A 27,940-nucleotide genomic window follows, 5' to 3' on the forward strand; every position below is an offset into this window, starting at 1 on the left:
TCCTGCAGGTTTCGCAGAGCGCAGGATGAGGAATGACGACGTTTATTTAGGGCTTCATATGTCACATTTCCGAGGCTCGCCGCATGCTGTGATCATCAGTTTCAGAGTGTTTGGAGGGATATAAATGTGTATGCTTGTATCTTAATTTACATAAACATATCAGCGTCTGCTGTAGACTTTGTCATCGCGAGTGCACGTGCGCACAGACCTACAGGCCTTTACTGCTCTGACCACGTGCGCGGGCGGACGTGGGCAGCGGCGATAAAGTTCAAGGCCCAAGCTAAAAAGTTGTGTGCAGTGTGGATTGGGTAAATTGAAGCATTAAGCTGCCATCACTTCTGGCCGTGTGCAGAATCAATAGATGCATCCTGAAAGTGGCTGCAGAAGTAATTTACTCAGCGCTGGTCACAACAGATAGGCAAATTCAGCTCCAGCACTCAGGGCTCCCACACACACAGCGCTGGCTGCTGAAGAATGTGCTGATGAAGGCTTTTCCAAATAGCTGCACTTACCAAGTGTGTGACTAGACTTTCGATTAAGATGACAAAGCCGGAAGCAACAAGGACTGTAATTTAATCCAGTGCAAACACGAGGCTCTGTACCTCGAGTAAGATCATCCTTTGAAGTCCATTTAGTTTCAAGATGGATCCGTCGTGGTCTGGCCAACCTTTAAAAGCCAAGATGATGGATTGAAGCCACAGTAGAACTCATTTGTATAAAGATGTTTGGAGGGTTTATGAAATATCACTAATGCTATCGCGGAGAGATTATATCAGGTTTGCATTTCCGCGACCCTGTATGTGACTGCTGCTTTATTCAAGGAGGACTTATTCAGATCAAATTTAAATAGGACGATCTTAACAGTCAGTATGATTTTATATGTTGTATTTAAGACTCTAAAGTGGGCATTTTGTACACTTATGTATAGATTAGCCTTTAGGTATTATTAACTAGCAATGAACAACATTGTACAGCGTTTTTTTATTTTATTTTTTATGTAGGTTAAGGGTAGTTGAATTGTAAATACAGGCAACCTTATAAGTAGGGTTGGGTATCACTTGTATTTTATTGATTCCGGTTCCAATTCTGCTTATCGATTCCAATTCTTATCGATTCCTAATTCTGATTCCAATAAGAAAAAAAAAAAAAAAAATCCATTAAAAAGTTTTGAGCCCAACATTTAAATGCCAAACATATTTATTCTGTCCTTTGCCTATGGTTTTACCAAAAAATACCACAGGAAAAAAACAACTAGACTAATATAAATTTCAAACATTAAATTGTTAAAGACAAGTAATAAAATAGGAACAAACTAATCAATTAGCAATAGCATAAATAAAACCGAACAAATGTCAGGGACAGAAATTGAAATTAAAAGTTTAAAAATACTGCACAGTTTTCTTTTCGTAAATAAAATATTGATTACATTGATAAAAGATATTCAGTCAGTTAATGATTTTCTTTTGTTCTTTGATTAACATTAATGAAAGGCAGCATGTTTATTAGACGGCTTTCTCTTTAACACTGAACACAGATCTAAAAAAACTGTTACACATGTGTTTTCTTTCTCACCTGTTTACGTTCACTCAAGACAAAAAAAACACTGTGTTTATGAGGATATGCTGACGTATTTTGTGCATAAGGGTCAATAAATGTGAAACAGAATCAGTTCCGGACCGGAACAACCTTTTCTGCAGTGGAAATGCACAGAACTGTTCGAGAATGGACACAGGTCGCGAACCTGCATCGCTCTGTACTCGCTGCATGCAAACAGCGCACAAGTTATTTTCCTTCCTGCACATAAAGTTGCGAATGCGGGAATCGTTAAGGAAATTTGGAACTGTTTCTTAAATGGAACTGGTTCTCAATACCCAACCCTACTTATAACCCAGGGCTTTTCAATGCCATCGGATTCAATTCCAACAGTAGGCTAATTTAACACATCAGAACCAGATAATCAAAGTCTTCAGAATAACTTCATTATTACATGCAGGGCTTTTGATTAGGCTTATAACTAAAATCTGATGGTTGTGGCCCTCCAGGAACAGAACTGAATATCCATGAAAGAATCAACACAATAGAGTCATTTGCTTGGGAATCGGACAATCCTGTCCACGCTGTATGGTTTCGATTCTTTAAAAAGGACAGCGGAAATCAAACTACTAACAGGAGTGATTCGTTCAGGAATTGGACTACCCTGGCCATACTATATATTTTTGGCTGACCAAAAAGAACCTGCTCAAAAGAGTCATTTATCAACTTGTGAAATTCAGTCATTCGGGAATCTGACTACCAAGGCTGTGCCGCAAGTTTTTGATTTGCTAAAAATAACCAGCTTATAAAAGTTCCGTCGCTGTATATTTTTAGATTCACCCAGGGCTTTTCAGCTCCATTTCTGGATTCAATTCCAACACTAATTAAACACACCAGAACCAGATAATCAAAGTCTTCAGGATAACTTCATTATTATAATCAGGGTTTTTGATTAGGCTTATAACGAAAATCTGCAAAACGAAACTGAATCTCCCTGAAAGAATCGGCTCATTAGAGTCATTCACTTGGGAATCGGACAACCCTAATCGAGCTATATGGTTTTGATTCTCCTAAAAGAGGCACCTCACAACAGTCATTCATTTCCAAAATAAAACTACCCAGGCTGAGCTATATGTGTTTTGATTCACTAAAAAGAACTCATAAGAGTTATGCGTTGAGGAATTGAGCCACCCAGGCCATACTATATGTTTTTAACTCACCAAAAAGATCCGGCTCATGAGAGTCATTTGTTTGGGAATCAGACTTCTCTGTCTGTCCTTTATGTTGTTGATTCACTAAAAAGAACCGACTCATAAAAGTCAATTGTTTCTGGAATTCGACTCACTAAAAATAACTTTCTAATGACTTTCCTTGTTGCGCGTTACGCTGTTTATTCACTAAAAAGAGAACCAACACGTGAAATTTGATCGTTCAGGAATCAGATTAGGCTACTCTGGCTGAGCGGCATGCTTTTGATTCACTAAAAACAACCAGCTCATAAGAGTCATGGTGCCATACTGTATGTTTTTGATTCTCTAAAACGAACCAGCTCATCTGAGTCAATCATTAAGGATCTGGACTACCCTGGCCTTACGATAAGTTTTTGGCTCACCAAAACAAACCAGTGCATGAGAGGCATTTGCTTGGGGATCAGACTTTCCTGGTTGTGCTTTATGTTGTTGATTCACTAAAAAGAACCAACTCATAAAATCTCATTCCAATCCTAATTAAACACTGCAGAACCAACTAATCAAAGTCTTCAGGATTACTTCATTATTTCTGCCAGGGTTTTTGATTAGATTTATAACTAAAATCTGCTTGTCATGGCCCTCCAGGAACGAAACTGAATATCCTTGAAAGAATCGACTCATTAGATTAATTCACTTGGGAATCGGACAACCCTAGTCAAGCTATATGGTTTTAATTATTCAAAAGAAGCACCTGACGTGAGTCATTAATTTAGAAATCAAACTACCCGGGCTGAGCAATGTGTTTTGATTCACTAAAAAGAACTCATAATAGTCATTCTTTCAGGAATTGGGACACCCTTGCCATACTGTATGTTTTTAACTCACCAAAAAAGGTCTGGCTCATGAGAGTCATTTTTTTGGGAATTAGACTTTCCAGGTTGTGCTTTATGTTGTTGATTCACTAAAAAGAACCGACTCATAAAAGTCAGTTGTTCGGGAATCAGACTAGCCTTGATTCACTAAAAATAACCAGCTCGTACGAGTCATGGTGCTGCATTTTTTCGATAAAAAAAAAACCAAACAAAAAAACTGCCACATAAGAGTCATTTGTTCGTGATTTGAACTACACAGGTGTCAAACGCTACGTTTCTTGTTTGTTTAAACACATAGCTGCCTTAGTAGACTTTTAGTAGAAATGATAGCTGTTTCGTTATTATTCCTCAGTGTTTTTATTGAATTTTTATTGAATATCTTTTGTCGTGACCCTGAAGATTCAGCAGTGAGCGCAGCTCCTGGAAAGGTAGCGAGAAACATGTTCATTAGTAATTTATGTTCATGCATAATACATCAAAATGTATTTAGAAATGAACATTAACCAATATTAATAAATGCTTCAACGTTGTTATTCATCATATATAATGCATAAAATAATTTTGACAAATTGAACATTATAAATTGCTACTTAAGTCCTCTTGTAAAAACTGCAATCATTGTAGATCCTATCAGTCATCTTTAGAATAAAGCAAGCTCTTTTTGCTACTGTACTGTTATTTCTTTACATACCATACAAAATGCATTAAAGTGAATAAAAAAGCACATAAGAGAAGAAATTGAGATTGTTAAATAAAGTTATTTTTGTTTTCTTTGCTCACAAAAAGTCTCTTGCAGTTTTAGGATTTCATCAAAAATATCTTAATTTGTATTCTGAAGATGAACGAAGGTCTTACAGGTTTGAAACTACTTGAAGGTGAGTAATTAATGACAGAATTTTCATTTTTGGGAGAACTTTAAGTTGGATTTGAAAAAATGTGAAGTTGTTATAACTAGTTGCAGCAGCATTTTTAAGAAGCATTAGTTCAAACTTGTTCATTTTACAGCATGCATATTTTAGTTGGTACATTTGCGGTGACCTGCTGTTGACATAATCTGACTTGACAGGAAGTCCCTTCTTTCATAAAAAAGGTTGATGGACCAAAAAAAAAAAAAAAAAAGAGACACCGTGTCAGCTTTAATGACCACAGAACATCTTTCCCACACACTGTTTTATTCAACACTTATTTTGTAATCATGATTATTTGATCAGTGTAATTGCTCTGATGCACAGCTCGAGTTAAAGTTTCACTCTGAACGTTCTGCAGGCTCATCCGTCGACGGGAGACACTTCCTGCATCAATTAAGCGATGTAAACGTTTACGCCAGACATTCGGGGGGCTGCGGGAAAGAGAAGCTTACTTAAAACAGTGAGCTTAAACATATGGCAGCCTTAAAATAAACGGAACCAAAAGAAAATTCAATCACACTCCCACCAGAATGTGGAGTTTATGCGCAATGACGTATAGAACAACAACAACAACACATTGTTGGAGGTATAAAAGAAGCATCTAACAACACAGCGTCTGAATTCACAGGACATGTACGTACGTAAACGCATTTATTAACCATGAAGTGTTGAAACGATCAGCTCACATTTAATACGTGTTGAGAAAATAAAGTATTGGGATTTACATTCTGGTCTCTGGCATGTAAACACTATGTTGTCCACGTTAGCAAAGCTCCTGAAGAACTCTCCACACATGCAGTTTGGCCGTTTGTGTTTTTTACACATTCGCATTGCGTTAAGAAAAAAAAAAAAAACACAAAGCATGACATCGTAAAGACGAGAGACCACATAAGGAGAGAGATGTAATTAAAAAACAGTTTAGTGCACACAAGTGAGATCTATCTTACAGAGTCTTTAGAAAAGCACTGAATGATAATTTTGAGCGACGACCTCCGGAGGATAATTCATCCTCGTTTAGATCTCTTTATCAGCAGAGAAACACTGCGGTTGGCATTGAATAGACACCCTTGTGCTTTGGGCCCACAGTTGAAGAACTGCAAAATGGCCCAAGTTTGGCTCCTCGTTTAAAAAAAACGAACACAACCCTCGAGGTTCTCCCACAGTTCCAAGTTCCTGCATGGAACAGATTAGATGAGCTCACCGTGATAGTCAATGGCGACTGTGTGGATGGACTCCTGATTGTCATGTTGTGAAACGATGGTTTGGTTTCCTCCATTTTCAGTCTTCCACAAAGAACATGAGATCTAAAAAACACGTTACTTTTCAAAATATACAGAAAAATGAGCTTGAGATGTCGGTACTGTCTTTCAGAGTTTGTGACGCTTGGATTTGTTCACGAATGATGCATGAAGCACAGGTGACTCACCTTTAGTGTTCATCCAAAAGCACGCATGACGTTTAAAACACTAGTTAAACGTGCGTTTGCATTCGTTTCTGCAGTGGTCGAGTCAGGTCCGAGTTCTGAGACGACGATTGTGAGTAGTGGGACGAAGACGACACAGAGGCTTTGCTAGCTTTGTCGAACTGGACGTATCCGTCCTGCTTGCTGTAGCTGCTGACGCTGCTGTCGCACTGTGTGTCCTGGAACGAGCTGGAATCGCTGAGCGATCCCCTCTGAAACTCACGTTCGCATAACTCGATGGAGCTGCTGCCCATTCCCAGTACGAAACGCTGGCTGTAGTCGTATAGGCGGTTGGGACCGGCGCCAAGTGTGTTGTAAATGTTGGTGTAAGACATGCCTGTGGGGACGCGGTGTTTTCCGAGGGTCGCTGTGGCGGGGTTTCGGACCTCGGCGTTCTGATTGGCTGTCAGGGATATGGTTGGGGTCGGCTGTTCTTTGAAGGTGTTCACGCTGTAGTATCCATTGGTCGGATCCTATGAGACATAAATACATTTAATCAATCATTGAATTATTGATAAAAAAAGTGACAAAGGCTTAATTTACATATATACATGGCATTTTGCCAGCACATATAGTATATGCTTACGGAAGCTTATTTCCACCAGGTAATTTTATCTCACAAAATGTTTTTTCCCCTGCATAATTCTAAGAAAATGTGATATTATAGAAGTCTGTTTCCGCATATATTTGAGATAAACCTATAAAGTCAGAATTGTAAGATATAAACTTACAATTGCGAGTCATCAAGTCAGAATCGCAAGACATGAACTCACAATTCTGTGAGTCAAATTAGAATTGAGATATAAACTCGCAATTCTGAGAAATAAAGTCAGAATCGCAAGTTATAAACTCACAATTTTGAATTGTTAAAATCTTGCAATTCTGACTTTATAACACGCAATTTCAAGTCAGAATTGAGTTTATATCTCAACTCTGACTTAACTCGCAATTGAGTTATAAAATCAGAATTGTAAGATATAAACTTGCAATTCTAAGAAATGAAGTCAGAATTGTGATATATAAACTCACAATTGTGAGTTATAAAGTCAGAATTGCAAGATATAAACTATTTTTCTCAGAATTGCGAGTTTAAATCTCGCAATTCTGACTTCATAACGCAATTGCGAGTTAAGTCAGAGTTGAGATATAAACTCACAATTTTGAGAAATAAAGTCAGAATTGCAAGATATAAACTCACAATAAAAAAAATGAAGTCAGAATTAAACTCACAATTGCGACAAAGTCAGAATTACAAGTTATAAATTCACAATTTTGACTTTTTCCTCAGAATTGCAAGTTTAAATCTCGCAATTCTGACTTTATAACCTGCAATTGTGAGTTAAGTAAGAATTGAGATATAAATTCGCAATTGTGAGTTATAAAGTCAGAATTGCAAGTTTAAATCTCGCAATTCTGACTTTATAACACGCAATTGCGAGTTAAGTCAGAATTAAATAATTAAATTAAAGGATTGCAAGATACAAACTTACAATTGTGAGATATAAAGTCAGAATTGCAAGTTATAAACTCAAAATTTTAAGTTTTTACCTCAGAATTGTGAGTTTATATCTCACAATTCTGACTTTATAAAACGCAATTGCAAGTAAAGTCAGAATTAAGTTATAAACTCGCAATTGCGAGTTATAAAGTCAGAATTGCAAGAATTGCAAGATAACACTTTATAACACGCAATTGCAAGTTAAGTCAGAATTGAGATATAAACTCGCAATTCTGAGAAATGAAGTCATAATTGAAAAATATAAGCTCACAATTGCGAGTTATAAAGTCAAAATTGCAAGACATAAACTCACAATTTTAACTTTTTTTCTCGCAAAAAAGTCAGAATTGAGATATAAACTTGCAATTCTGAGAAATAAAGTTATATATAAACTTACAATTGTGACATATAAAGTCAGAATTGCAAGTTTAAATCTCACAATTCTGACTTTATAATACGCAATTGCAAGTTAAGTCAGAATTGAAATAATCTCAGAATTGCAAGATATAAACTCACAATTTTTACTTTATTTCTCAATTTGCAACTTTATTTCTCAGAATTGTGAGTTTCTTACTACATAACATGCAGCTGTGAGTTAAGTCAGAATTAAGATATAAACTTGCAAATCTGAGAAATAAAGTCAAAATTGCAAGATATAAACTCACAATTTTTACTTTTTTTTTCTCAGAATTGTGAGTTTATATCTCACATTTCTGACTTTACAACATGCAATTGCGACTTGATATATCCTCAGAATTCTGAGAAGTTTTTTTCTCCTTAAAATTTGACTTTATAATTAGCAGCTGCGAGTTTATATCACACAATTCTGAGAAAAAAGTCAGAATTGTAAGGAAAAAAGTCTGAATTATAAGATACACACTCACATTTGCAAAAAAAGTCAGAATTGTCAGATTTTATCTTGCAATTCTGACTTTATTTTTCACAATTTTGAGTTTATATGTTGTAATTCTGATTTTATAATTCACAATTACTAGTTTATATCACGAAATTCTGAGAAAAAAGTCAGAATTGCGAGTTTATATCTTACAATTCTGACGCCATTTCTCAGAATTGCTAGATTATATCTCACAATTCTAAGAAAAACAGTCAGAAATGCACGTTTGTATCATGCAAAAAGTCACAGTAACATTTTAGATTTTTTGTTCAGTGGCGGAAATGCACTTCCATAGATATAAACATTTGCGATTCAGAGACAAAGTATGAACTGTGAGCTATAAACTTGCAATTCTGAAATAAACTGTGAGATACAAACTTACGTTTGCAAGAAAAAAGCTTGTTTTCGATCACAAAAAAGGGTGATTGAGAATTTTTATACTATTTATGCAATTCTGAGTTTATAACTCGCAATTTTTTTTTCAGAATTGTGAGAGAAAAAAGCTTTTTTTCTACCAGGAAATAATATAAATAAAAAAAGATCTTTTTATCCAAGTTTATATCTGACTTTTTCATATGTACAATTCTAAAATCTGAATTTTGAGATATAAACTCAGAATCCACAAGAAAAAAGTTCGTTTCTGCCACACAATAAAAATCTAAAAGGTAATAGCGACTTTTAATTGCTATTACCTTGAGTAGGTTATAACATTTAAATTGTGAGATAAGAATTCACAACTACCTTTTTTAATTTTGTGGATGAAATAAGGCTTCAGGTTTTTTTGCACTCAAATGCCATGCTACATAAACCATTTAATGAATTCTCACTTCAAAGTAGTCAATGAATCATTAACACATCAAATGGATCTCTTTCTCTTCTTGTTTATCTCACTGTTTGTGGGCATTCCGCTGGATGTTTTCATGAAGCTTGTCATCAAATTAATCTGTTTATCGAAAGTCTGTTAGCACAATTATTTATTTTAGCAAACAATTATAAACATATTACAGCACTTTTACAGTATATACTTTCAGCTTAAATTAAAAGCTAAATGAGAGAAAGAGTGAAAGGAAACTGTAATTTTCCTCTCATGTATTTGTAAGCTGTAAAAAGCCAAGGTCAAGTTCAGCTCACACTAATTATAGGCAGTGTGACATGGAAATTAGGGAACAGACTGATAACTGTCCCACGCTAAGAAGATTACATGGTTTAGTGGTGTGAAACAGTCATCTCCAGCATAAACAGTCAAATCCTGTTATCAGCTAATTAAATGGGCCTTGACGATTCATGTCGGCATTAAATATGCCAAATAATCTCCATAAAATTCACTCACATTTTATTTTTGGACAATTTCTATATAGATAACATATATCTCTCGCTCTCTCTTTTTAATCCTAGCGGCCTTGTGGGAACGCTGAGGTGAAATAACTCAGGGGTTCCTGGAAGAAAAAAAAATAGTATGGTATGCACTTTTACCGCTGTCTGAGTCAAGGCCGCACATCTCTGAATCACGAATGAGGGCCAACGGCTCAATCATACTGGATGGAATAGAATATTTAAAGACTGGGAGACGACGATGGTTTCGCCAGAGAGATTGTTAAGGCAGGTGTGGTTGTTGCAAGAAAACAAAACTCGATTTTTACGGTTTCTGAAGAAAATCTGACTGCTGCCAGCGCAAAACTCAAACCAACTGGACTGAGTCTGTTTCCAAGTCTCTGATATTCTACATTTGTTAAAAAATTAGGTCTTTCCAGTCCTGGCCAGAGAAAGTATTTAGTTCACTCCACCAAGAAACCTTTTCTTTGCAAAAGTTTTGTGTTACCTTTAGAAACTTTGCATTCACTTTGCAGATATTTTGCGTTCTCCTGAGAAATTTTGCATTCTCTTCACAAAAGTTTTGCGTTCCCTTATATAACTTTGTGTTCGTTTTGCATTCTCCTGAATTTAATGTTTCTCCTACAAAATGTGTGCTCTCTTCACAAAAGTTTTGTGTTCCCATGAGAAACTTTGCATTCTCTTTAGAAAAGTTGTGGATTTCCCTAAAAAACTCCCTGAGAACACAAAAGTTTGCATTCCTCCAAGAAACTTTATTTTCTTTGGAAAAGATGTGTTCACTTTAAAAAGCTTTGTGTTCGCTTTGCAGATATTTTGCATTCCCCTGAGAAATTCTGCATTCTCTTCACAAAAGTTTTGCATTCCCTTAATTAACTTTACGTTCGTTTTGCAAAAGTTTTACATTCTCCTGAAAATTTCTGCATTACCTTTTGCAAATGTTTTGCATTTCTCTCACAAAAAATTGTGCTCTCTTCACAAATGTTTTGTGTTCCCATGAGAAACTTTGTATTATAAATGATAAAAAAATTATATTTTTTTGTATATTTTTTTTATATTTCTTCCCCAAAGTTTAGCATTCCTCCAAGAAACGTTCTCTTTGCAAAAGTTGTTCCCTTTAGAAACTTTGCATTCGATTTGCAGATATTTTGCATTCCCTTGAGAAATTTTGGATCCTCTTCGCAAAAGTAACTTTATGTTCATTTTGCAAAAGTTTAGCGTTATCCTAACAAATGTTGCATCATCTTTGCTAAATCTTTGTGTTCCCATGAGAAACATTGCATTCTCTTTGAAAAAGTTGTGCATTTCCCTGAAAAACAAAAGTTTTGCATTCCTCCAAAAAGCGTTGTTTTCTTTGCAAAGGTTGTCTTCTCTTTAGAAACTTTGCAGATATTTTGGAGATATTTTGCATCTCTTCCCAAAAGTTTGCATTCCCTTAACTAACTTTGCGTTTGTTTTGCAAAAGTTTTGCTTTCTTATGAAAATATTGCATCATCTTTGCAAATGTTTTGCAGTTCTCCTACAAAAATTTGTGCTTACTTCACGAAAGTTTTGTGTTCCCCTGAGAAACTTTGCATTCTCTTTGCTAAAGCTTTGCGTTCCCATGAGAAACTCTGCATTCTCTTTGGAAAAGTTCTGCATTTGCCTGAAGAACTCCCAGAGAACACAAAAGTTTTGCATCCCTCCAAGAACCTTTATGTTCAGCAAGCCTACAATTCACCATTAATGTTCATCAAATTAGATACATACTTACATTCATTATTGATGAAAAGCAATAGACATGTTCATGAATCTCATTTAAATATTAGTTTTACAAACCCTGTTGCAAGACAATCCATTAGAAATTTATTATATTATATTATTCTTTTTATTGTAAGCCATACTTACCTAAAGGAAAGTTGATGTTTTATATTTGATGCATTTATTTCTCTGTAAATGCAACTCTGTAGGCAGTCACAAAGTGAAATTTCCATTTCTGGTTAGTTAGGCTCAGAAATATGAATAATGATGGACGCTTCATCTTAAATGTGCAATTTCCGAAGATCCTAACAAGCCCTTGAAATATTGAGCTTTTGAAATGATTTGAAAGGCCCGAAAAGTTCCAGACAAAAGTTCCAGACTGAAGTCTAGCCAAACAGCATTCATTAAATGAATTAGCATGCACATTCCACCAAATGCCTCAGTATTTCTCAATTACCACAGGATATAATGAAAACTTGGGCTCTGGAGATGTGACGTGCAGTCAGTCAGAATGACAACACGTCCATTTGCGAACATTTCTATAATGGACTCTGCAAAGAAAAAGAACATGGCGAGGAATTCTGAAAAAGTCAGAGAGCGAGAGTTCCCACAACTCTGCTTTATTAGATTCCGCGAGATTACGCGGCTGTTCTATTAAATCTGTTTTTTATGAGTATGATGGAGAAATGACTCTCTGGGGTTCTTTAATGGTGACAGATGTGAGTCCTGCAGAGTTCTCCCCCCATCTCTCCATCCCTCTGTTCATCACCTTAATGTGTTGCAGCTCCCTCTCCTCCTCCTGCAGGACCTCCAACTGCTTCAACACCGACTCTTGCTGAAACTCGGATCGCTCCATCTAAAAGCAGAAAGAGAGAAAGTGAGATGATGCAGTAGATGAGTGCCGAAGCACCAGTGACTGGTATTGATTTCAGCCTGTAAGCATGTACGCGAGAATTTCAGCATCCAGCAAGAGCAGAAATTCCCTCAAAGCTCAGGTCTGATCCGAACCCGGTCAAAGTTCAAGGATGCTGCAGTGCTGCACTATGATTTGAGTGCTGTAGGGTAAGAGGCGAAGCAAGACTCGAAGAAAAGCCATGTTCGCACTTACAGTGTCACATTAGCGAAATTTCGGGCAAAAAGTGGTCCAATGTATAACAGCTCATACAATGCGCACTTTAAAATGTGACTGCATATTACTTTACAGCAATAATGTGACAGCGATGTCGGTGTGTCCAGCAAAGTGTATCTTTATGCAAACGAGCAATGATTCTTCATGCAAAAGTACAGATGCATCTCAATAAATTAAAATGTCATGGAAAAGTTCAGTAATTCAACTCAAATTGTGAAACTTATTAAATAAATTCAATGCACACAGACTGAAGTAGTTTAAGTCTTTGATTCTTTTAATTTGTAATGATTTGCCTCACATTTGACAAAAACCCACCAATCTCAACAAATTAGAATACTTTAAGACCAATAAAATTTTTTTTTTTTAGTGAATTGTTGGCCTTGTGAAGTTCACCCAAATTCTTGAATCGACAAGTCTGCGGTTCTCTCGGTTGGTTGTGCATCTTTTTCTTCCACACTTTTTCCTTCCACTCAACTTTCTGTTAACATGCTTGGATACAGCACTCTGTGAACAGCCAGCTTCTTTGGCAATGAATGTTTGTGGCTTACCCTCCTTGTGAAGGGTGTCAACGATTGTCTTCTGGACAACTGTCAGATCAGCAGTCTTCCCAATGATTGTGTAGCCTAGTGAACCAAACTGAGAGACCATTTTGAAGGCTCAGGAAACCTTGGCAGGTGTTTTGAGTTGATTAGCTGATTGGCATGTCACCATATTCTAATTTGTTGAGATTGGTGGGTTTTTGTCAAATGTGAGCCAAATCATCACAATTTAAAGAACCAAAGACTTTAACTACTTCAGTCTGTGTGCATTGAATTTATTTAATACGTGAGTTTCACAATTTGAGTTGAATTACTGAAATAAATGACTTTTCCATGACATTCTAATTTATTGAGATGCGCCTGTATGCATGGGTAAACATGATCTTTCCTCTTTGATACCTAGTCAATATGCAGGCACAGCATAAAATAAGATGTGTGGGAACATGGTGTCGAAATTGACGTCATGTTTAATTCATGCACTGATAATCGTTCATCTTGTTTGTGATGTAGTGTGTCATGCACTGCTATAATTTATATGCCAGAGTGTACAGTAAAAAACATATTACTTTTCAAAATAGAATTAAATCTTGTTTTTATTGGCAATGCACAGCCCACTGATAATGTGAGGGCATCTAAAGAACATCTACTCACAACCAACATTACAGAAACAAAAAAACGAAGCTAACAATAGCAAGATACACTATCATATCTTGCATCTACAGGATGAAAAGCTTTGACCTTGCAAATCCGAAACACATGCACATATACTCAAACTCATCTAGCTTGACTTTGATACTCCATAGGAGCCAATTTACACTTGCAGACAGAGCTGTTAACATCAGATTATCCGAGACGGATGCTTGAACCAGATGTAAAGGAAGTCAGAGAGAAGAGGGGGGTCTCGGAGTGCCAACTCACCATCATTTGCTTCATGTTGCTGTGGTCTTCCGGTTCTCTGGCTGCGTTATGGTCCTTATGGACAATCTCCACTCGGATGTCGTTTTTAGCAGATACAACCCCTTTGAGATCTGGCGGAAATCGTTCTGATTAGCCACGGTGATGCGAACCACACTACATCCTACAGCTTCCGCTGAGCTTTGACATGATTCTGAATATCCCTTAGCATGCAGCAATCACTCGTGAACATCATGCATGTCTATATTTTTCCCAGAACCTGGCTGCTAAGAGGTGATAGAAGGGCTTACTTTCGCTTTTTAACGTGCCGGAGAGCTCTCGCTGCCGAGAGGAAAGGGAAACTGGGAGTGATGACATCACCAGGTGCATGTCCTCTGTGGTGCACGGTCACAACATGCGAAGAAAGAAATATCACTTGTTAAAAAATTAGGTCTTTACAGTCCTGGCCAGATAAAGTCAGGCTGCTGCTGGTAAGGAGCAGAAGCTCACCGCTAATGGAGGCAATTTGCGAAAGCCAAGATAAGACAATAAAGACCTCAGATAGACTAAGACGTGAGTGAGGTGAAGGCGTGCTCTTATCAGTCTGTGTTGGGGAAGCTACTTGGAAAATGTGGCTTGCCGAACTACAAGCTACGGGTGTCTTGAACTAGTTTAACTACTGTCAAGTGTCCCTTTTAAACACACGTAGCTGCATTACAGGTTAAAGTAGCCAACTACATTGATTGAATGCGGTTTTAGAAATGTATGAACTTCAAACAATAATATAAGTCACAAGCAGAGTGAGTTTTCTGATTTGCTTAAAAGAAAACATCTTTATATATACAGTATATACACTGCTGTTTAAAAGTTCGGGGTCTGTAATAAACTGTAAACACTTTTATTCATGCATCGCATTGATCAAAACTAGATTTTAATTTGTAATTCACAATATTACTGTTTTTACTGTATTTGTGGGCAATATTGGTGAGCATAAAAGACTTTCGAAACAATAAAAAAATCTTAGCAAAATTACGATAAGGGTCTCAGTTATGGTGATGAATAACTATTAAACAACTATTAAAACTAAAAGCCTGTTTCTGCCACTAAATAAATAAAATAAAAAAGGGGAAAAAGGCAACTTTTTATCTCACAATTGAAATTTTTGTTCTTGCAATTGCGAGTTTACATCTCACTGACCTTTTTATCAGAACTGTGAGATATGAACTCGCAATTGCAAGCTATAAAGTCAGAACTGCGAGACATAAAATTAATTCAGTAATTTTCACTTTTTTCTCAGAACTGCGAGTTTATATCTCACAATTCTTACTTAACTCACAATTTTTTGTTATAAAGTCCGAATTGCGAGATATAAACAAAAATCAGAAATGTGAGTTTATTTATCTTTTCTTAGAATGGTGAGATATAAACTCGCAATTGTAAGTTATAAAGTCCAACTCTGAGGGGATATTATATATATATATATATATGATATTTTCTCAGAATTGTGAGTTAATATCTCACAATTCTTGAATAATAACTCGCAATTTTGTGTTATAAGGTCAGAATTGCAAGATATAAACTCGTAATTCAGAGAACAAAAATTATTTCTCAGAATTGCATCTCACAATTCAGACTTCTCCGAATTGCAAGTTTAAATCTTGCAAGTTTGAGTTTATATCATGCAATTCTGAGATTTACATTTTTTATTCTGTGGCTGAAATAGTCTTCCATAAAGACTACATTACTTACATAACTGAATAAAAATGTATTATTTATTATTTAATCAAATTTATTTTATACTTTTCTGTAGAGTCAGAACTGCGACACAAACTCGTAATTTTGACCTTTTTCTCACAATTGCAAGTTTATATCTCGCGCTTTTTTTCTAACAATTCTGACTTTTCTTAGAATTGTGAGATATAAACTCAAATTGTAAGTTTTAAAGTCCAATTCCAAGGGGAAAAAAGACTCATAATAAACTCATAATACTTTAAAAATCAGAATTATGAGTTTATTTCTGAGAATTGCACGTTTATATCTCAAAATTCAGACCTTTTCGCCGAATTACAAGTTTAAATCATGCAATTTTGAGTTTATATCATGCAATTCTGAGAAAAAAGTCAGAATTGCACATTTGTATCATGCAATTCTAAGAAAAAAAGTCAGAAGTGCGAGATAAAAAGCAATTCTGACTTTTCTTAGAATTGTAAGATATAAACTCGCAATTGTAAGTTATAAAGTCCAATTCCGGAGGAAAAACAGACTGATATTTTTTTTTTTAGAATTGTGAGTTTATATAATAATAATAATAATAATAATAATAATAACAACAACAACAACAACTAGCAAAGTCAGAATTGCAAGATGTAAACGTATAATTCAGAAAAGAAGTGAGTCTATATGTTGCAATTCAGACTTTTTTCCCCTGAATTGCAAGTATAAATTCCACAATTTTGAGTTTACATCATGCAATCCTGAGAAAAAAAGTCAGTGGCAGAAATGGGCTTTCATAAAGACTACATTACTTACATAACTGAATAAAAATAGTGATAAATGGAAAAGTCTTTTTTAAAATATTTAATTATATTTATTTTAGACTTTCCTGTTGAGTTTGCTCAGCCGTAGGGCTTTTTACAATATAATACAAAAAAAAGTAATGAAGTGTCTTGTCAAGCTACACCGCTAATTTTAGAAAAAAAGCAACTTATTATTGGAAAACAACACTAATTTGACAACCATCTGAGTTGCCGTCATGCTACAGAAAAAAAAGTAGTTAAGCGGCGCTCCTTTTAATTAGCTATCCTCCAACACTCTTGTGCATGTGTGGATAAAGTCGTGCTACATTGCAACACAGCGTCACAAGTTAAGTCTAAAAACGGTGGCTGTCTCAGTGGACGTGCGGTGCGAGTCGCCTCTGTGTTTCTGTCTCTGTAGAAACAACGAGCTCACTTACTCCTCTGCAGTCGAGCGCAGCAGAAAGCCCCCAGGGTCCCAATGAGGACGATGAGAGCCAGGAAAGCTCCCACTGCAACCCCGATGATGACGGCCAAGCGCAAAGACCCTGAGGAGAACACAGAACCGCTGGGATCATCAGACAACCGGCGACACAACGTAGAAGCCATGCAACGTGCACAGTCCCGATCAGGAGCCTGTTTGTCACTTGAGGAGACATAATGAAGTCGTGTTCCAAGAGTCTTCGATTAAATCCTATGGGGATGAGCTGACCTCTTTGAATAACTCAGCTCTGCACCTTGGGATTCCGCTTTACTAGAGGAAAATGGGCCAGGATTTGAATAAAAAATACCAGATAATTTCATTTAAATATTTCAAAGAATTCCTAAAGGCGAGTAAAACGGATTAAGGGCTGTTTAAATTAGATTACAAATGGAAGTTCTGAATATGTCGGAATTCCATTAATGAAATCCACAGATTTAAGTAGGTGACATTTACCTGAATAAACAGACTGTGATCCAGTCTTTGCCCTAATGCTCGGAAAAATCAAGTCGAGGTACTTAATCACTGCGAGACGTGAGTAAAACACACTCACACACACTTGAGCCACTGAACAGCTTGTCCTAACCAGACTCGACACGGCAAGCAATAAAAGGTATCTTTTCTAAATTAATCAGAATTTTTTGTCCTAACCTGCTGCGACAGCGAGCTACAGTGGAATCTATTTTAGAAACAGTTTCTATTTCAAACAAAAGATGCAATGATAATCTCAGGTACTGATTATGTGCTTTATTTAATGTTAAAAGTGTCTAATATGCGTTTGAATTAGCGTTTCTCCTCCGATACGATACCTGACTAAAATAATATCTCGATACTACTACGGAACCGATACTACAACAAAAACATAGAACGACAAGTAAAGTAAATGAATAATAGATGATCCAAATGGAGGTTATAGTTATTTTATCTATTTAAAAAAAGCATTTCATACACCTTTAGAAAATAATAAAATAATAAAAATCACATGCCAGTGCCACTACACAGGAGGACCACAGTGAGCTAAAAGGATAAACCTAAATCTTATAGATAGATGATATAGTCAGTTTTTGTTATTTTATCCTTGTTATTAATAAGTACATAGATGCAAGTAACAAACTAAATGACAAATACAATAAAACAAAGACACACATTAAATAAATAGGGCCCTTTTATTTTTCCAAATTCATTTGAATTTTTCTGGATTCTGTTTGTCCCTTTTTGAATTATTCTAGACTCTATATTAATGGTTACATTAAAAAATATTAATCAAAAAAACATGTCTACTTAATTGAAATCATGAAATGTACAGTATTTAACGGCAATTTCTTACAAATTTAACAAAAATTACATTTTAAGGCCCTATAAAATACATATTATTTTTCTTAAATTTAGTTTTATTTTCTGTGAATCTGTTTTCTATTAATTTTCTGCATTCCATTTTATTGGTTTCATTAAATTGTAATAATCAAAAGCATGACTTAATTTATAAAGATTAATTCGATTTTATAAATAATTATGTATTATTTATTTATTTTCTTTTTTCAGAAATACTGTCTTGTGTATTTACAATTTTCTTGTAAATAAATTCTGGTAAATATTTTTTTCTGGTAAATATTTCTTAAATATTGTTTTAATAATATTTTATTAGTAGTGATAGTGATTACACTATCATTACATAAAGTAATATTTCTGTCAAGTTAAACCAAACTTTTATTTTGACGGGTTGGAGCCTTTAAGTTTCTGTTTGTATATAATTTGAGAATGTTTTTTTTTCTCAAAAGTAGTGGTAAAATGCTGAGGATGAAAACACAGCGACTGTCGCAACTGTGCGTCCATTCGTTCATACATTGTAAAAAACAAATATAAAAAACACAATTTGTTGAGTCAACTTAAAATAATTTGTTACCCTGCTGCCTTAAAATGTTAAGTTCAGTCAACTCAAATAATGAGTTAAATAGATATTTGAATTGACTTAACAAAAATTGTTTCGTTAAACTTAAAAGCTGGGTAAGTTACCCAGCTACCTTAAAATTTTAAGTTGAATCAATTAAAATATAAAGTTGTCACTTAGTACAACTTAAGATTTCAAGTTGACTAAACTTTTTTTGGAGTTGACTAAACTTTGGAAAATTTTAAAGCAGCCAGGTAACAAATTATTTTAAATTAACTTAAATTGTTTTGTTTTTTTACGGTGTACAGAGACGCGCAGAATGTGCAGGATTCATATTAAAATCTGTAATATTCCATAAGTTCCGTTTCTGTGACTGGATCCCGCAATTCCATCCACGTTTTCCGCTTCGTTTTAATCATAGGATCCTAAATAAACAGTGTTAATATGGCTCTTATCAAAATGCTTTCGTATATTAATGGTACTAGTTCCTTTTTAATACCAGTATATCATGCAACACCAGTTTGAATATCACTTGTGTGACCTTTACACCTATACTGAAATCGACAATGGATAATTTACCACAGATTCCAAAGAATAAATGAAAGAAAACATAAATGTCAACTCAGTATGAGCAAACAAGTATATTTCATGTCAAAGATTGTATCAGCCACTCAGTATGCACTTTTAATAATATTAAAATGGTTTAAAATTAATTAATTTGATTAGAGAGAGCAGAGAGAGTCCGCCCATATGCTCTTCTGATTGATTTTGGATTAATTCCGCCGCGTCTAGTAGCTGTGTCGCGGCTGGCCTGGACAGACAAATTGCTTGTCACTTGAATATGAATCTGTTGCAACTTGTGTAACTTGATTGTTACCTTGCTCTTTAAGGCGAATGATCTCTGTGTCAGAGCCGAAACTGTTCCATGCAGTGCAGTTGTAGATGGTTTGGAAGTCAGCAGGAACGATGTTGCTCATGGTGAGGGTGGAGATGACGCCGTCCTCTGTGCTCACGGTCTCCACCGTATAACGGCCCGATGTTCCTGATTCTAGCACTGTTTCTTTCCATGACCATGCCTGCATAAAATATAAGCATAAACGGTTATATAAGTAAACTCTTAGTTTTGCAAACTACCAGGAACACAACTGTTTTGCTATTATGACATAATCTGTTTTTCATTTTTTTTTTTAAGAGTTGAACCCACAAGCACAGAAGGTCAGTCAGATTAATGCACATTTTAGTTCAAACAGGCCTAGGCTGAAAAAATGCTTTTGCGGTTCAGTCCATTCAGCCTCTTCCCAGCATGCAACAGGACATGAATAATTAATACGGTTGCACTGTCTGACGGTTTGCCAATTTGATTTACACTCGTTGTCCTGTGATGTCAGGAGGAGTTTGTTCCTCTATTTAAAGTGATTGATTGTTTCATATACCAAGTGTTGAAGGTCTGTGTGTGGTGGTATTTCACAAGAGTTTTTTCGCCTTGTGAGTGATCATGTGCTGTTGGTCAATAGTTTAGGATAATGTGCGCTTTAGCCTCCATAAGAAACATTTCCCTTAGAAAACACGAGATTGGGCATATAATTAATTTGTAACCATGTAAATATAGGAAACAATTTCCAACTCTTCTTCGAGCTGCTTACTGTAATTATGTGAGTTAACATTACAGCAGAAGTCATAGCAACTTTATAAGACATTTTAAGTTTAAACAAGACATTGAATTAAAAACATGTATCTTCACTAAAGTTTCATGAATAGTTTTTTTTTTATACAGTTCACGTGTCTAGAATTGACACACACACACCCACACAGTGAGAGAATCAGAGTTAAAGAGACTCAACACACTGAAATAAACCCAAAACACAAGAACAATACATCTTTTTAAATAGATCTTCAATGCTTTAAAAGATCTGTTTAACGTGTTGAAGTTCAAAAGCATTAAACCTGTTTCGAGGAGCCAAATTTTGCACCTTTTAACTGTTTATCACTGTAGTCTTGAGTAGCCAGACTCTGCACTGGGTTGTTCACCATTTAGACAAAAAGGAATCGTGTGACCAACCACGGTTAATTTTCGACATTTAGGAACAGATGAATATACTGTATAATGAGACTTTTTAGGACAAACCATCATTCAAACGTCTGGGTTTGGTAAGATTTTTTTAAAATGTTTTTGAAAGAAGTCTCTCATGCTCACCAAGGCTACATTTATTTGATGAAAAATAAAGTAAAAACAGTAATTTGTAAAATATTAACAATTTATTCCTGTGATCCAAAGCTGAATCAGCATCAATACTTCAGTCTTCAGTGTCAATATGATGATTTGCTGTTCAAGAAACATTTCTTATTATTATCAATGTTAATATCAGTTGTGCTGATTAATATTTTCTTGGAAACTATCATATTTTAGGATTCTTTGATGAATAGAAAAAAATTAGATTTTTTAAAAGAATATTACTGTTTTTACTGATGCTTTTAATAAATTTAATGCAAATTTGTTGAACTAAAGTATTAATTTCTTTAAAATCGTACTAACCCTCAAACTATACGATAGTGTACATTAGTATTTTAATATCATATTTTAACAACATTCGAATATTATGTAAAGAGACTGAATATTGATGATTGAATATTACTGACATGATTGAGGAAAACTTGACCACTAAATATACTGATGGATGGATTAATACAAAACAAAGCTGCATAAATAAATAAATATTATTACAGAATATTTACATACAGTATATAAAATATTACACTACCAGTCAAAAGATTTTTAATGTTTTTTAAAGATAATTATTCTGCTCACCAAGTCTTTATTTATTTGATCCAAAGTACAGCAAAAACTGTAAAATTGTGAAATATTTTTACTATTTAAAATAACTGTTTTCTATTTGAATATATTTTAAAATTTTATTCATTACTGTGATCAAAGTTAAATTTTCAGCATTATTACTCCAGTCTTCAGTTTCACATGATCATTCAGAAATCATTCTAATATGCTGATTTGCTGTCATATAAACAATTTATTTTATTATTATTATTACCAATAAAACAGTTGAGTAAATTTTTTCAGGATTTTTTGATGAATAGAAAGATCCAAAGACCAGCATTTTTCTGAAATAAAATGCTTCTGTAACATTACACTTTACAATTTATATTTTATATATACTTTTTTTCAGAAAGGATGCTTTAAATTGATCGAAAGTGATGATAAAGACATAAAGATTTCTTCTTTCTGGTCTTTTGAACTTTCTATTTATCAAAGAAACCTGACCAGTTTTCTACATAATAATACTAATAAACGTTTTTTCAGCAGCAAATCAGAATATTAGAATGATTTCTAAAGGATCATGTGACTGGAGTAATGATGGTAAAAATTCAGCTTTGAAATCACAGGAATAAATGACATTTTAAGTATATTTAAATAGAACGCAGTTATTTGAAAGAGTAAACATATTTCAAAATTGTACAGGCTTGGCGATCAGAAGACTTCTTTAAAAAGTTTACTGTTTAAAAACTTTACCGGCAGTATAAAATATATTTATAAATATTTATAATATTATATATTTAGAAAATAATACTATACAAGTAAATAGAACAAAAATATCGATTTGAGCATCACTGATATGATTCAGAAATATCTGACCATTGAATACAGGTAGTTGCATGGATAGACAGGACTCACAATGCGGTCTGGAGGAGGGGTGCTGCGGATGAAACACTTGATCTGGCCCTTCTCCCCGTACAGAGCCTGCTGCGTCTGTGTGCTGGAGATGGTGGGAGGCCCTGAAACAAACAACAGACTGTCAAGCTTCCTGTCTGACAGCTGAACCACCTGCACACCACATCAGCACACATCCTTCCCGAGAACAGAGATGACAGGACATACGCTTCTGTTTTCATGATCTCCAATCTGGTTTTGATGATCTTCAATCTTAAGACGAGGTGGAAGAGTAAAGAATCGAGGACAAACTTCGGCATGTGGAATTTCGCTGCTTCTTATTCACTGACCGCCAACAATCAAGTTTACAACCAGCAAGCAAGTATTGAAATTAAGTCATTGTCATTCTTTTCAGCACAAAAATGCTTCCTTTCTATGTAAAATAGGCTCATTATAGATTGTGCCTTATGCGCTAAACTCGATGCTTTTTGACTGGCACAATTATCATCATTACGGTAAACGCAATTTCCTTTAAAAGATGTTCATGTACATTTTCCCATTTTCCATCGATCACTGCAGCCGCAGTTTATTAAAATGAAGGAAAAGAGTGTAATAACCAGGCACACTTCCAGAAAAAGCAGTTTCAGGTGTTTGATTTGGTAGATTTTGTCGCCGCATTCACAACATTACCTGATTTGCATATTTTGTTCAGTAAATCAAACACTTCAACAAAAAAAGAATATGCACGAATTAAAGGAGTGGTTCACTTTTAGAACAAAAATTTACAGATAATGTACTCACCCCCTTGTCATACAAGATCTTTTATGTTTTTTGAGCAAAACATTTCAGGATTTCTCTCCATATAATGGACTTCTATGGTGCCCCCGAGTTTGAACTTCCAAAGTGCTGCTTCAAATGGCTCTAAACCATCACAGCAGAGGAAAGAAGGTCTTATCTAGCAAAACGATCAGTTATTTTCTAAAAAACAAAACAAAAAAACAAACAAATAAAATTTATATACTTTTTAACCTCAAATGTTCGTCTTGTCTAGCTCTGTGTGCACTGTCTGTACTTTGATGCTGCATTTAAACTGCATTTTGGAAGTTCAAACTCGGGGGCACCATAGAATCCATTATATGGAGAGAAATCCTGAAATAAAAAAATCACCATTTCTTTACAACTGAAGAAAGACATGAACATCTTGGATGACGAGGGGGTGAGTACATCATCTATAATTTTTTGTTCTGAAAGTGAACAACTCCTTTAACGGATAAATAAAACAGCCTCAAATTCATTCTTTGTGACAGTTGACACTTCACTGTTTTGTACTGTGATTTAAGTGAGACAGATTTTCAGAAAAAGAATCTGATTTGAAGTCTGATGTTTCACAAGATCATGATGAATTTATTACAAACACACAGTTTTGCACATCACAAGATGTTGGATAGAGTCGTGCGGATTACTTATGGATTATTAGCACCTGTTTGGACTCTCATTCTGACGGCACCCATTCACCATTTGCATCTTGGATGACCTGAGGCAGAGGTAATTTTCAATGAACTCTTCCAGCAGGGCTGCCAACTTTTGACTTCAGCTTGGAGTGAGAATTCCCACAGCCGTCCCTGTAGGGGGGTCCGGGGGCATGCTCCCCCGTAAGAAAATTTTGTACATTTTACAGTAAAATTCATCTATCTGGTGCACTTTGAGAGTTCACAATTAAGAGCTCCAATACAGTTTCAGTGTGCAAACTAAACAAAGAAAAAAGCTGGTCAATTGACTTGATCTTGAGGTTTAAAGGGGACTCAATCCTCTTTTTAGTGTGATATGGTGTCTCAGTCTAAATTACTGTCACACTGGTATATTTAGAAACCAAACAATTTAGAATTAAAAAAGAATTAGAAAGAACAACAACAATAATAATTTTATATTAACAACAGTAATATTGAAAACAATTCTGTAAAGTAAATAAAAACAAGTATTTCACCGGTATGTTATTTTACCTTTTTCTACAGTTTTCTACATTTTTGGGTGATTTGAGAAAATTTACCAGCCATAAATATTTTTCCTGGCCATGAAACTGTTTTTGCAGAGGCTGCTACTACAACAACTAAACATTTTTAATAATAATAAAAAAAATAATAATAATACATTGAAAATTAGAACTAAACACTGCATTTTAATCTTGATACAAGCAAAGATGCTACACACATTCGCATGAGCAGTCTGTGATACTGTTTTTATCATAAAATGATGTAAAGTAACTGTTGCAGTGCTGCAAAACTGTTAACTTTTTACCACAACAAGAAAAGCAATTTACAATGAAAGAATTGCAAGATTTAGTCATTATACTTTTATGAATAATTACAACCGCATTTAAATATATATATATATATATAATTTATTTATTATTATTTTTTTTTTGACACGAAAAATTCAAATATTTTGCTGTTTATATATTAGTCTGCTGTTGTGAGAAATTAAATTTTTCTCATTTTCGAAAAAGAATCCTTCATTCATGAGATTTATCACTCTCGAAACTTTTGAAAATTCTGAACGGATTATAATTAGCCTTGGAGTGCGCAATAGCCCTTCCTTGATAATCATTAAAACGTGTCGCTTCAGTTAATCGCAAAAGTCCTTTTATTATCAATGAACCGCTTATTTTACAGTGAGAGGACTGGCAAGTGCAATCTGGCGTTTAGAGGTGAGTGAATTCAGAACGCAATGGCCAATTACAGGCGTTCTAGATCAACATATGTTTGTGATTGGCTACATTGCTCAGCGCTACAAAAACACGTTGTCTTTTGGCGATTTCCAGAGCACAAACACAAATACGCTCTGGAGCTTTTGCCAAATCTGTTTAGCCAATATCTTATTAATCCAGTTTTAACTGAGGGTGCTTTTGACTGCGTGAGAAAATGGATGTGTGGCGTGAGAGCGTGTGAAAAGTGTCAATTGCGTGAGTCTCACGCTGAATGCGTGAGAGTTGGCAGCCCTGCTTCCAGTGTTTCCCCTGCCATTATTTTAGGGGGGTGACAGATCACAATATATGTCATTTAAGGTTACCTTTCCTACAGAACAGGCCTATACCTTGTTCTTTTATTAAACAAACTAAATAGCCTTATGTTATTTATCTTATTTACATGCGACTACAATTTCTCCTCCGAGAAAACACGGACGGGATCGCGAAGTCCACACATAAAAACGGAAAAAATATACTCTATAGCGCGGAATGCAATAGAATTCGTCGATTTTTTTTTGACTGATAAATCAAAAGTTGGTCTGCCACTTAATTCGAATCGCAATATGGACTAATGTCTGTGAATATTAAAACACAAAAAGACGGTTTAAATATGAATCCTGTATGTTCTGTTTGCCTCTGAATGTATGAATGGCAGAGACATGGTTTGTTTACTACGCAGATACTGAAGCACGGTTGACGGTACCGGTAATTTTCGGCCTTTTGCGTCTCACATGAACAGATAAATTGAATCTCCAGAGCTGCTGTGAGTGTCACTTCATGTGAATTTTACAGTTTCATTTGAGAAAACTAGCATCGTATCACAGGCTACCATAACACACAGAAACTTCGCGGCAACCTGTCAAAATAAAAGTACGTCAACAAAAGTACGGCAACCTGTCAAAATAAATATAACAAAACTATATTAGTCTTGTATTACTTTTGTACAGTATAATGTAGGTGTTTATATATTCATATTTTTAGCAAATTTAAATAAAACAATTAAATGATAATATATATATTTTAATTGTCATTTGATTAAAAAATAAATCATCTGATTATCAGGAAAAAAAAAAATTCTAAAAAAAAAGAGAAAAAGGTTGTGGGGCCCTATTGTTCCATTTTTTCCCCCGTATTTTTTCACTGAAATAAAGTTTTTTGTTACTACACAGAAAGCATGCTAAAGTACAGGGAAAAAAGTACTGTTGGCTACCAGGATATTTTCATTCCATTTCATACTGACTTTATTTCTTCGTCATAGCTTTTTTTTTTTCACAAATGCACCAAAGAGACCTAAGAAGGATGTTAAGATTTGTTATTCACTGAATAACAGCTTACATTTCGGCCTGTTCCTCATTCAATACTTTCATGTGACTTCAGAAGATTTGAACAGGGATTGTATGGACCACTTTTATAGTGCTTTTTTGCCATTTTGGAGCTTGACAGTTCCAGTGCTCATTATATTGAAAAGTGGCAAGATATTCCCCGACAATTTACGTTTTGTGCTCCACTGAAGAAAGTCATAGGAGGTTGGAATGACATGAGGGTGAGTAAATAATGACTGAATATTCTCATTTTTGGATGAGCTAGTCATTTAGCTCTTCCCACTGCATCTTATTCAACAGAACTGGAAATAATGCTTAGAGTAAACTTCATAATTTCATAAATAATTAAAAGTAACAGAGAAAGAAGGGAGATAAAAATCATAATAAATACAATCATAACTTTTCCATTTCTCCTTCCACAGCAGATTGAGGTTCATTATGTGTCTCTATACGAAAACAGATTTTCATTTTAATTGGAATTCGGGTGTCTCAGTGCGCGAGTACTATCCCATCAATTACAGATCCCAGCAGCGTGCAGGAGTCTTCTGTACACACCGAAGCTCCGTCTCTCTAGAGAGAGTGAGACAATGCTCTCGCTTTCCCCGGCACCCTCTTAATCACACGCACGCTCAAAGGCTGCAGTCGGGCAGAGGGGTGGGACGCCTTTTCTACGCTCTTCCAGCGGCAGTCTGTTCAGATCGTGTCCTCTGGGGGAGCCAAACAAATCTGACAGGGGATCATGGCCATAAATGAGGGCTGTAATTAAACAGCTTTATCTCTCAGGCTCAGACGGGAAACGAGCGGAGAAAGGAGAGAGAACGGCATGTGAGAGCCAACCACACGAGGAAGGTGCAGTCACACGTCTCGCTCCGTGCATGGCTTTCAACGATGCACTGCTTGTATAGTGGCAGAAAGGAAGGCCTGATCATGGAGGGTAATAGCATATAAAAAAACCAAACAATAAATGACAGTTTTAAATAAAATGAAATTGATAATCATTTATTCAATAATAGAACAAAAATCAACATTTAATAATGATATATCATGAAAATCGGACTTTTTCTATGTTTAAGTGCTTTAATCGGCTCCCCAGTGAATCTACCAACTCAAAAAAAAAAAACGTACCTGTAATTTTGTTTTGGTAAGCTTTTTCTGCAAGCCTGTGAAAAATTGAGCGTGTCAGATTTTGTTCCCCCTGTGAAGTAGAAAGGGAACTTAATATTATCGCCACATAATCTACACGTTTCCACCCACTGCGCAGCTATTGTGTTTTCGCAAGCATCAATGGTGTTCTAACCATAGATATATATACGTAGATACCCCATTGGACCGCTCCAAGCACG

The 27,940-nt window shown here is 35.3% G+C and overlaps 1 protein-coding gene across 1 annotated transcript in view; it reads right to left on the minus strand.

Annotated features, from left to right (window-relative positions):
• Positions 1–5,120: 5,120 nt before the first annotated feature.
• kirrel3a (kirre like nephrin family adhesion molecule 3a) overlaps positions 5,121–27,940 on the minus strand; it is a 177,062-nt gene continuing 154,242 nt past the window's right edge. Inside the window, exons 10-16 of the mRNA XM_073829707.1 lie at positions 22,557–22,657; positions 19,749–19,947; positions 16,943–17,050; positions 14,301–14,384; positions 14,014–14,123; positions 12,197–12,283; positions 5,121–6,438 (exon numbers count right to left, since the gene is read on the minus strand). Of these exons, the coding sequence (XP_073685808.1) occupies positions 5,974–6,438; positions 12,197–12,283; positions 14,014–14,123; positions 14,301–14,384; positions 16,943–17,050; positions 19,749–19,947; positions 22,557–22,657 (1,154 nt within the window). The 3' untranslated portion in view covers positions 5,121–5,973. The remainder of the gene's footprint in view (positions 6,439–12,196; positions 12,284–14,013; positions 14,124–14,300; positions 14,385–16,942; positions 17,051–19,748; positions 19,948–22,556; positions 22,658–27,940) is intronic.

Source organism: Garra rufa, chromosome 23 (genome assembly GCF_049309525.1).
Source record: "Garra rufa chromosome 23, GarRuf1.0, whole genome shotgun sequence".
NCBI lineage: Eukaryota > Metazoa > Chordata > Actinopteri > Cypriniformes > Cyprinidae > Garra > Garra rufa.